General features: G+C 46.2%; 1 protein-coding gene across 1 annotated transcript; it reads left to right on the forward strand.

Moving 5' to 3' along the window:
- The first annotated feature begins 564 nt into the window (after positions 1-564).
- Positions 565-9,256, forward strand: SCT (secretin). The gene is made up of 5 exons (XM_074998553.1): positions 565-810; positions 1,729-1,836; positions 3,825-3,929; positions 8,193-8,294; positions 9,139-9,256. Exons 1-5 carry the CDS (start codon positions 719-721, stop codon positions 9,254-9,256), a joined length of 525 nt encoding a protein of 174 aa, XP_074854654.1. The 5' UTR covers positions 565-718.
- Positions 9,257-12,182: the final 2,926 nt, after the last annotated feature.

A 12,182-nucleotide genomic window follows, 5' to 3' on the forward strand; every position in this document is an offset into this window, starting at 1 on the left:
ACAATACCTGAGCACATCACAATCCGTATTTTTTTCTTCAGCACACGCCTGTGAGGTAGAGAATATTGTTTGCATTTTACTAATGGAAACTAGCAGCATAGAGAGACAAAGTAATTTGCCCAGGTAGACAACAGGAAACAAGAGGTGGAGGAGGTCTTGAATCCAGGTTTCCCAAGCCCTAACCATATGGCCATCCTCCCTTTCTACTCACCAGAGATGGGCAATATAAAGTCTAGATTGATGCATGTGTCTTCTTCCTCTCTGGGAAGGTCTTATAGTAAGCTGCTGCAGAAGGAGACCAGGGAACGTTTCATGGGTTATATGTGAGTGACCCATATACCTGAGAGAGAGATCTAAAGCTAACAGAACATGTGCCATCTAGTGGAATATGAGAATACCTGGTGTCATTTGTAAGTTCAATAAAGTTGTTAAGAACTTGCGCAGGTTACAAGAGTGGGATTTGCTCCACCGTGTGATGTTATTGCTGTATTACCAGTCCATTCTGTACCGCATTGAGACAACGTTAAAACATCAGAACTGTGATTTTAATGTGGGATATAGAATATGAACAGCTTGTAACATACTGAATGTACATTATCTGTAACAATCTGGTTGGGCAAATAACTGGCGTTGTGCAACCAGTAAATTGTTCCAAACAAATAACAGGCTCATTCACTTTACCATTCACAAAACCTAACACTTCATTGCAGGAGACCCCATGGCTTCCCTGCTGACAGGACTCTGGCGGCTAGTTCTTTTTGTGGTTGTCCTGTCTCAGCTTTCAGCAACTCTTCCTGCTCTGGAGAGGTGAGTCTTTTGGGGATTTCATCCCTCTTCTCCTTTCCAAGGCTTTCTGTTCTCAGGATCTAACAAACTACGAAACAAAGGTCTTGTCCACACACAGAAGTATCCTTCCTCTTTTACAGATGGGAAATGACAGCCCAGGAAGACTCATTGATTTACCCAACACCACACAGGAAGCTTTGGGGGTATTTGTCCCTCCTTTTAATAGTTTCACTCCCCCTCTTGAAAAAACATTCCCAGTGGAGAACAAAAACACAAACAGTCTGTGTGGAAAGATATTCCTCGCTGGTTTTTAATCACTTTTTTAACATTCCTTTGTTTTCTCTCCCTGCTTCGTGACTTTGTTTACTGCATAAAGGCAAATTCTGGCAAGCACATGTTCCTTCCTTTGTTTAGAACAGACTTGACTTCTGCCTGGACAGTGCTGTGGAGTTTGGAACAGGTGTTAACAGCATCATACAGGGGGATTATTATAACTTCACATGCAATGTTGCCAAATACAGTTAATCAGGACAATACCAACCACCAAATTATGAGTTTTCCAACAATACCTTACTAGGCAGACTTTGTAGAAATACTGTTATACTAGTGTATAGGGTGAGAACACAGGAGTGTATTCCATTAGACATGGTGATGAGTGGGCTTTTATAAATCTACTAGAAAAGAAAAGAAGACACTTTTACTTTCCGATTATCCTAAAATACGCTTGCTCCTTTTATGCTTTGAGTCTTTTCCTTTTTACCCTCTTCCCCTGACCCCTACTTGGAACACTCCCATTTTGGGCCAGAGTAATTATGATTTTTATCAATGATTGTCAATGGGCTGATCTCCCAGTTTTCCCCTTCTCTCAAAGGGATGGTTTTAAACATCCAGCCCATCCAAAACATGGCATTGCACCTATTTTGGTTTTCTTTTCTAAATATCCAGGGCTCAGAGACATGCTGACGGAGTATTTAACAGTGAACTCAGCAAGATGAATGAAAATGCCTATGTGCAGAAGTTAATAAAAACTCTCGTGGGCCTCAATCAAAGGTGAAAAATACTGGTTCTTCCCTGCTTGGTGCTGTTGTGAACTCTGAACTTCAAAGTGTAAAAAGATCATAAGCCTCAAAAAGAGACTATAGCTTGGGGTTAGAGAGCTAGCCAGGCAAATACAGTAAACCCCCAAAATGTGCTATTTCGAGTTGTGCTTAACTCGCATTAATGTGAGTCAAGAGCAACTCAAAATCCCGCTTCCTCCAGCCCTGGCTCCCCCCATGCCCCGCGCAGCCCTGGTTCAACATCCCCCTCCCCCTGCCAGCTCTGCTCACCACCCACGCATGGCTCCGGCTCATCCCCAACTCCTGCACCTGGCTCCGGCTCACTACCCCTCACACATGGCTCTGGTTCAATCTTCCTCCCCGGTTCGAACCCCCTGCTCATGGCTCCGTTTCCATCCTCCCACCCTGGTTCAACCCCTCTGGCCCTGGTTCAAACCTCCTGTGGCCTGGCTCTCCACCTGAGCAGGGCTTTGTCTCACCACCCCCCTGCGTGGCTCTGGCTCAGCCCATCCCCTGTGCAGCCCTGGCTCAACTCCACCCTCACGGAGACCTAATTCACCCCAGACTTAACCCCCCCATCCCCCTCCCATGGCCCCACCCACTGCCAAGCTTAACTCTTTCCAACTGCCACCCTCAACACCAGGACTTACCTTCCAAAAGGAGCTCCAGGTGCTCCTGCTGCTTCCCCGGCTGCAGAACACGCGTTCCACCAGGAGAAAAGCCACCTCCGACTTACAATAAATTTGGGTTACGCAAGGGACTGTGGGAATGGAACCCACACGTAAATCGAGGGTCTACTGTATTAGGAAGCAAACTTTCCAGGGCCTGCTCTGGAGCTTGTTTCCAAATCAGGGGCCAGATCTGCAGGTGCACCTTAGGCTTCGGAACCCTGCATTGTCATGGCATCTGGAAGCCAGCTCAGCTGCTGCAAAAGCTCAAGCTGCCTCAGGGCTGCTCTAACTCTCAGTGTCCTCCAATGCCACATTACTTCCAGCACAAGGGGGTCTAGGAGCCAGCTAAGACACTAGTGATCCCCAGTATTGCTTCCGATTCTCTAGGTGAAATCTTGGGGAGCCAGCAAGGGGCAGAATCCAGCCCAGGTGCTTCAGGGGCATACCCTGCCGTGCATGCAGTCACATCTGACTCTAGAGAGATCACTCGTCAGCCCTCACTCAGCCATTGCTCCCTCTGAACTCACTGGGAGGGAGCTTTGCCTGAGGAAGTCTGGTGTAAGGATATCCCCTTTCCCCTGGGAGCCAATCGGGGTGTTTGTGTAGCTGTACACTTACAAGTCTGAAGTAACAAGTAAAAAAGCCACTTACCTGGGGCTGTTGGTGAAGTAACAATTTAGTCCAGGGTTTGTAACTTTGATTTATACAGACACCAACATGTCAAACCTATTGTTAAGCAATGGGGGAGAAGCGACACCCCACTTAACTTCCTCGAAAGACATGCAACTAGATGATGTTTTTGCTAGTAAAAGAAAAAAAGAAACCAAACCAACAGTGCCATTATTTTAAAAAATCGACTGCCCTTTCTAAATCTGACCACCCGGCTTGATCACGTGCTGTTTAGATGAATCCATATGCCAGTCTAGAACTGCTCCTTCTCAGTAACATATGTCAGAGCATAATTCATACACACGAGAGCTGCAGCTTGTCTCTCATTTAAGTTCTGACCCTGTGGGTCAGTCCCAAGTAGTGCTGTTGGGAGACGGCACTTATGTGATACCCTACTTGTCTGGAAAGGCCCAGCTGTGCATGAATCACAGAGGTAATTGAAGTATCGGAGGGGTAGCCGTGTCTGGATCTGTAACAGCAACGAAGGGTCCTGTGGCAACTTATAGACTAACAAAACTTTTCTGTTAGTCTATAAGGTGCCACAGGACCCTGCGTTGCTGTTAGAGGTAATTGAAGTCCCTTAGAACAGAGACAGCAGCCTCAGGGCAGGCACATTCATCTTCTGTTTCTTGACACGCAGGTATCAGAGGCATGCTGATGGCATGTTCACCAGTGAACTCAGCAAGATGAGAGGAAACGCTCAGGTTCAGAAACTAATCAAGTCTCTGGTGGGCTACAAGCGCAGGTAACAAAACATATACACCGGGAAAGGAAAGTGACTTACTGGCAATTCAACCTGTCACACGTGTCAGCTTATAGACAGAGAACAGTAACAGAGAGGTAGTGCCATGTATTTGATTTGTCAGGTTTTATTGCAGATTTTTTTTTTTGACCTCTGTGCTATATAACTGAGTCTGGACTGGAAATGCTATAGATCTGAAAAGTGGGTCTGTCTCAAGAAAGCTCATCACCTAATAAATTATTTTGTTAGTCCTTAAAGTGCTACATGACTGCTGTTTTTTTTTAGATAGAGAACAGGCACCCAGAATGCGGAGTGACTAGACTCCATTCTCCAGCATTATATTCTGCCTGAACCTAGCTCAGACACTAGAGCTAACTCTGTATTGTCCCCCAGCTACTACTGCTGTGCCTTCCTTGACTGCCCGTGTCTGATGTACAGGTGCAAGCAAGAAAACAGCTTTCTGAAACATGACCCTGTCCACTTGTGTGTTATTACTGGCAAAGCTGGTAGCATCACCTAGTTTGTCATGCAAAACGACTCATCATAAGATGGTATCTTCATGTTGCTTATAACTTGCCAAACTTCAAATGTTCATGCTGAAGTTGTCCATGCTGGGTATCTGCTTTAGGTTGAATGGTTTGGCCATTTCAGACAGTGAGATTAAGGGGAAAAAATACTATACTTTGCCTGTTTTAAAAAGTCTCAGAGAACCAAGCACCACCATTCACAGGCTGAATTTTGAGACAGGTAGGAAACCCAGTATCAGGATTGCACCTACCACTGTCCTTGTGAAAATCAGTCCAAATGTGGCCAGATCAGGAGCTTCTAGTATAACCAGTCTCTGAGCACGTGTGAGCTGAGATTTTTTCAGAGTCTGCTACCAAAATTCTTTGATGATTCTGACTGTGCTCCATTCCAGCACTGGCAGCCTTAATTTTGGCATTTCTAAACTTACGAGTACTTGATTTTGCAAACTTAAGGTCTTTTTAACATTGGTTTTTAGTGAGATTTGTCTTACAGCAGAGCCTATCTTTATTATGCTGGCCCTTGTGCATTCACAGTTAGAGTGAGTTTGTCCTGAAGGGTTTACAGCAGTGTTCCCTCTAACTTCTTCCATTCATGGGTGGGATAAATTCGGTTACATGCACCAAGGCATGTACAGATGTGCACCACCAGTAGACATGCTGCCAGCTGTGGGTGCTCTGATAATCAGCTGGATGGCACCTGAATCTCTACTGGGCAGCCATCCAAGCACTCAGCTTACAGGGAACGCTGACTTACAGTCAGTAAATAAACCAGGTGGACATAGGTGAAATCATTTGCCCAAGATCACATAGTAGATCTGTAGCAGGTCAAGGAACAGAACACAGGTTTCTCAAGTACTAGTCCAGTGCCTGCTCCATTACCCCATCTGTTAAGTTTTGCTTTGCATGTAAATTTTAAGTTATATGGAGCAGGGACTTCCTCTTCCTATCAGCCAAAGCTTGAGCTCCCCAAGCTCCCATGAAAGTCAGTCAGGTCATACATGTCCAGGCAGTACCCAATACAATGGGCCCCAAGCTAAGTAACACCTGTAGGTGCTTGGTGCAATGCAACCCACTAACCCACCCTGGGTACTAGCATATAACAAGAGCGCAAAGATGGATGGAAGCATTAAGGTCCAATTCAGACAGAGGTGCATCCTATCTGAGCCACCTGCAATGGCAGGGAATTGATGGGTGAGATGTGCCCACACAATCCCTTCAGGTGACCCACACCCATGCTGCAGAAGGAGACGCATGATGCTGGGAAGCAGTGGCATTCTTCACACCCTTCCCTGTCACTGATTCCCAGCTTCTAACAAACAGAGGCCAGGGGACACTAACCCTGCCCATCCTGGCATATAGTCATTGATGGACCTATACTCCATGAATTTATCTAGTTCCTGTTGAACTCTTTTACAGTCTTGGTCTTCACAATGTCCCTGGCAAAGTGTTCCACAGGACGACTGTGTGTTAGGTGAAGAAGTACTTCCTTCTGCTTGTTTTAAGCCTGTTACCTATTAATTTAGTTTTAACCTAGTAATTTAGTTTAATTTTAGTTAGGGCTGATCCTGCTTTAGGGAGGGGGCTGGACTAGATGACCTCCTAAGGTCTCTTCCAGCCCTAGGATTCTATAAATTTCATTTCTTGGCATAGGCTGTTACCAGTGATTTTTAGGCACCCAAACAAACCAATGTGAACTACAGTTTGTTGCTTGAGCTGAGCAGGATACATGTTTCTCTTAGCTTCTTACAAAGATAACATTCAGCACAACTACTGAGCAAGCCCTCAGAGCTGCCCAGAGTGCGTTGTGCAGCACTCTGGTGGCAATGTAAAGGGCCTGGGGCTCTGGCTGCCATCACAGGAGCCCCAAGCCACTTTGAAATGCCAGGTGCCCTCTTTGCTCCCCCTTGATAGGCCAGCCCTTGGACCACAGCTGGTTGAGGGAAGGGAACTCCCACTGGTAGTGCTACTGAGGGACACCGCAAGCCATCTCTTGGTGGTACTCTCTCCAGGCATCACCATTTTCCCATCTTTTCTCCTCTTCTCATTCCCCTTTGTGACCCCTGACCTACATAGGCACTCTAGCCACATCTGCCCATCTGTCTCCAGCACTAACCGCTACAATGCTCCGGCCAAAGGTCAGTTGCTAAGAGATGCTGCAAGGTGGAGGCCACTGTTTCCCTGCCCCATGGTTCTGGTGGTGTTGTATGAAGCTATGATGTGCTGGATTTCACTGGCTGGTCTCAGATTTCATATCTACCTAAATATGTTCCATATCTTATAGGGGAGAGACCGACCACCCAAACAGCCTCTGTCTGCTACCGCTTCTGCTCCCCAGAAGAGATGTATTTGGAGACACTGTCTGATTCATTGACCCCTGCAGTGCACCCCAGTGGGCCTTCAGCCACCAGTGGCCCCAGCGCGAGCTACGGGGAGGGCCTGCTCTGCACTCCAGGAAGGGGTGGGGCCTCGGGCAGTCAGCACTTAGCACTGCCCAGGCTGCGGCACCACCATCCCAGTGGAGTGGCACTCTGGTAGCAATTCAGAGAAGCCTGGGGCTCTGATTGTGCAATAGCAGCAGTGGTGGCTAGGAGCTCGGGGTCCCTTTGAATTGCCAGGCCCCGATGCAATTATTCCCCAGCCCTGCCCCGTCGGCGGGCACGATGCACCCATAAGTACCCAACGTAGACATGATACTTTATACAATACAGTCAATAGCATAACAGAATTCAGCTCTAACTCTGGCCTGCCCGCTGTTAGTATGTCAGGGGACAATGATCGCAGAAAATCGTTCCTTTTGTTTCAATACAATGAACTAGGCAGAATCCCACCACACTACACAACAATTCCCTGAGAGGAATGTCGGGGGCTGGGTCTGCTCCCCAATTAAGCCCATTCCAGCTGCCTAGTACATACACTGCCATCAGCAGCAAGAAGAGCACCATTTGCCCCCTGTTCAGAGGAGAAACAAGATGGGTGTCTGCTGGAGAGGAAACATCTACTAGCATTGCTGTTTGTCTTTGCTGCATTGGCTTCCTCTTCCGAGAGGAAAACTGAGCTCCCAGAAAAGCAGCAACAAGTTAATTAAAAGGCCCAAATCTTATGCCCCAGAAAACTAAGAATTTTCAATGGCACGTGCGCCTCACCTACGTCACCCCTATAATAAGCCCTCACAAGCAGCAGCAGCACTTCCCAGCGAGGATCAGACAGGGACGTATGGGTGAGGTCAGTCTGATATGTCATTAGAAGTCACTGCCTCTACAGGCCACGACTGCAGGAGGTGGGAACCCCGTGCCCTTCTGGGAAACACAGCCTCTGTACTTCTGAGCTTACTTGCAGTAGGTTTTCTGGCCGCTAAGTGCCTCTGTGTGCTATAGCAAGTTCTGGGCATCATGATGTCCTGCCTACAGGAGGCAACACTGGGACTCTAGCTGTACGGGGAACTTGTGTCAGTTGTTGCAGCTGTTGTCTTGACTAAGTTTCTCTGGTTTAAGAAACCCTGTGGTTCCACACTTTGTGGCCTCCTCTGCAAATAGGACAGGAAACAGGCTGTCCATGTGAAATCACTAACACAGCGAACTCACTGTAACCTTCACAAAATGGCTTTACTCCAGGGTCAGATCGCAACATGTGGCTCTCAGCCACCCAGTTTTTGCTTGAAAAATAGTCCTCAAAATTAAGTGGCATTGATGTTAACCGTGTTCTTCCCCTTTCTCTTCTAAATCAGCAATGAGATGGACAGCGCTGAGGGATTAACCCACACAGCTATATCCAGGAGACAGAACAGCAGCCATTACAATGACTTTTGCTTCATGTGGTTGTACCAGCACTTCCTGAATGATAGGTATGCACAGTATATTTCTGATCTATCAGCAAGAATAACCTAGACCGGGGGTCAGCAACCTTTCCAAGGCGGTGCGCAGAAATTTGACCTTTAGACCTCTATGTACAGTCTGAAAGCTGGTGATACTTTTTAAAGTCACTAATAGTCCTACTTACAACAGCTTTATTAATAAATACATTAAGATGCAGAGCTTCACCATTTACATGGTATTTGGTAGCATTAGCTACCACATCTTGCCCACCCTTGCTCAAAAGTTAGGTTGCCATGGTGATGGACCTCAGAGTTGGAAAAAATCTGCATCCCCAACTGTTGAAGCTATAGCAACCTAAGCCCCCTGTGTGGCCAAAGCTATGGTGATGGAAGAATGCTCCACGTGGAGTTAGCTACTGCTGAGGGAGGCAGTGTTCTTACGGGGGTGGAAGAGTCCCTCTGCCTCCATAGGATATGTCTATACTCCAGGGTTATGGCAGCACAGCTATGTTGCTGTAGCTATGGCACTGTCATTCCTGCAGTGTACACATGGCCTTAATTTCTCCGTGCTTTAGTTTCTCCAGCTATAAAATGGGGATAATACTCCCCTTCTTTCATGCTTTGTCCATCCTGTACAATTAGGTGGTAAGCATTTGGGACGGCAAAAGCCCCTCATTTTGTGGTTGTGCTGTGCCTCATGCAACTGGAGCTGCTCTGGCTGTAATTTACCCCCATCAGGTTGGTGATAATCATCTGTGGAAACTGTTGGGTGTTTTACTTTTCCCCTGAACTTTGTAATGTAATCTCATTGCCACCCTAGCAGCCACTTCCCCTGTTGAATACTGGACTAACCTCCCTGTTTGCTCTATCACAGCATGTCAGAGAGTGATGCAAGAGAAGCCATGCAGATGACCAGCCAATATATTTGCCCAGCCTCCAAACCACTGACTGAAGAGATGGAGGAAGAAGTGTCTGATCTGGACTATAAATGAAGGGGACAGCTGCAGCCAAACCACTCCATCAGTTACAGCACTGGGAGGGGGCGGGTGTTCCATGTGTGCTCAACAAATAAATAAAGACACTGTTGAGTCCGGCTCAAGGGTAAATGAGGGATCAGAAACAGCCAAATAACAGCAAATCGATTTTTGTAATCAAGGGCACTGTGTGTATTAGTGTGAAATGGGGCAGGGGGTGGTCCGTAGATAGTGCATGAATGATGTAACAGCTTATACAGTGCTTTGTTCCAGCCCTGTCTGTTTCTAAACTTTAATAAAGGTTCTTCGGCAGTTCTTGTGCTTTGGCTCATGTGTTTTGGTTTCTCTGGTCAAGCACAAGGGAGCATCTGAAAATATAGCAGCCAGGCTGCTCTGCAGAGCACTCTGGGGGTGGCTAGGCCAACAATCGCCCTTCTGCCTACCCCGCTCCCCTCCCCTCTGTACTTATATATGTACACACACATTGTTCACACAGGCACGTGGGTTCAGATCCTCCGATGACATGATGCAGCATAGCTCTAGTGAAGTCAGTGGATTTACCCATCAAAAGATTTGGTCCTCTTTGTTGAATCTCATCACTACTTCCACACCCCCCTGTTAGAAAGACAGAGCAGGAGACATCACACAGATAAAGGAACCCGCACTTTTGCTTCGCAAAAAACTTCAGAGGGGTGGTCAGTTTTGTGGCAAAGAAATCTTCAGGATCTCAGCAAGAACTATACTATTCTGATGGAAGTTATAGGGCTGAATTTCCAATCCATTCCCATTACAGGACTGGTTTTCTAGCAGTTAGGCACTCTAGCTAATCGTAAAGCAGAAATTCATTCTTCTGGTTCAAGTTTGCACATGCTACTTGCCAGTCATGCTGCATGGTTTTGGTGCTCTTTCCTGGTCAGAATCGCTAGATTCATATATCAGATCTAAAAAGAAGGCCACTGAAAAACATACTGTACAAAACATCATGTGTCATCTATAAGCCCATTCATGATGTAGCTCTTTAGTAAACTACCATTCATTTTTCCTTTCAGAGCCAGCTAACAAAGCAGTTAGTTTCTTCCACAAATACATCTCCTTTCTCTGAGTGCAGCACTGAAGAACCATTTCCACATCTCACTGGCAAGCTTCTGTGTATTGTGGCATATGTGAAACCAGGCTGTTGTAACGTTCTATTAAGATGTTAGAAAAATCTCAATATTTAAAAGAATTTTTGTTGTTAAATGACTAAAAGCAACATGGCTAAACTTTTCAAACCTGGCTTTAACAGCACCTTGACTGGGATTTTCAAATTTGCCTAAGTGAATCAGATGCCCAAATCTCACTGAAATCCAGCCCTAACCTTTCAGTTAAATGCCTCCAGCATGGATCTGGACTCTTCAGAGTTGGTTTATGCTCAGTCATTGACTGACCTGAGACTGATGGCTTGTCTACACTTGCTAGGAGAGGGTCACTTCAGAGATCAATCTTTCAGAGGTCAGTTCAGTGGGTCTAGTTTGGATGTGGCTAAATCAACCACTGATCGCACTCCCGTTGACCCCAGTTCTCCAAAGGGTTGCGAGGACTAAGGGAAGTCGAGAGAGTTTCTCACTTCGACCCCCTGCAGTGGGAATGCAGCAGTAAGTAAAATTAAGTTATGTCAAAACCATCTATGTTAGGTCCTGCCAAGAGGGTAGGATACTGGATTCAGTGGCTTCCCAAGATCCCTTCCAGTTCTATGAGATATATATCTCCATATATTACCAGTGTTGTCATTCTGCACCCATTTCAGAGAATGTAGTTACATTCCTGTTTATATGACTGCCTCCTACCAGAAGACAAACTGGGTCTTGGATGATGCATGCACCTTAGAGACCAAGGAAAGAAAGAAAAATGATGTAAAAATGATGTTTTATTATACTGACAAGCAGCAGAACAAGGGCTGAGATAGCAGAAGCCAATAGCAGCTTCAGAATTGTTGTTATGTTGGAAATCAACAGTAGTTGTAGTAGCATATAAAGAAGGTGAGGCCTTCATGCAAAACACAAAGCAAAAAAGCCTGTATTATTCACCCCCTCCTTCCAAATAATCTTTAAGACAGAAGAATGCCCAGAAGGTTTGCCAAGTGATATGAAAATCAAGAAGAGAGCTTCAGATTTGAATTCTTGCACTCCCTCCTGTATGGAAAACCTCGTTATAAAGAAAGAGTTTCAAACTCCACAGCAGAAATATGAAGTGACGCAACCATTGCAGGTAAAGACAGAGTGAAATGTAATCTCATGAAGTCAAGAGCAAAACCTGCAAAGGGTCATGGGAGCTGCAAAGATCCTGGTCTTTTCAGCAAGAAGAAAGCCCACTACTTGTGCAAGTGATTGGATAGGGTTCAGATTGGCTAAACTGATCTTTTATTTTAGTGCAGCATATGCTCTTACTTACAGACAAAGGATGTTCCAGCAGCTGAGTCACTTGGCTGGGATTCTGGAAACCTGGGTTCACATTACAGACTGCTTGTGTGACCTTGGAGAAGTTGCATAGGCATCTTAGCTACGCAGGCTTGAGCAGCTTCACTGCAAACCTCGACCTGAGCTACCACTCGCTAGGGCTGTACCCATCCCTGTGTGTTACTTCAGTTTCCAGGGTCACATTCTATAGTTCTCTGAGCATCCACTCAAATTCATCCCCATGAACTAAGTGGAGGAATTTGCCCTTTTGAGCACATGCGGGAATTGTGGAAAGCACCAGAGGACTATTGGCACTCAGAGATTTAGTCTGCATCCTCACTGCAATGTGGGCAGGTTACCAGCCAGACAGAACGCAGCTCTCGGGTTTTAGCCTGAAGCCCTAGACAAGTCAACTAGTTTGGGCTGAAAACATCACTAAACTCCAGTGAAAGAGCTGTGTGTGGGGAAGGGAGACACAGGTAATGACCTGGGTTAACTGAACTCTCAGG

This window comes from Carettochelys insculpta, chromosome 6 (assembly GCF_033958435.1).
Source record: "Carettochelys insculpta isolate YL-2023 chromosome 6, ASM3395843v1, whole genome shotgun sequence".
NCBI lineage: Eukaryota > Metazoa > Chordata > Testudines > Carettochelyidae > Carettochelys > Carettochelys insculpta.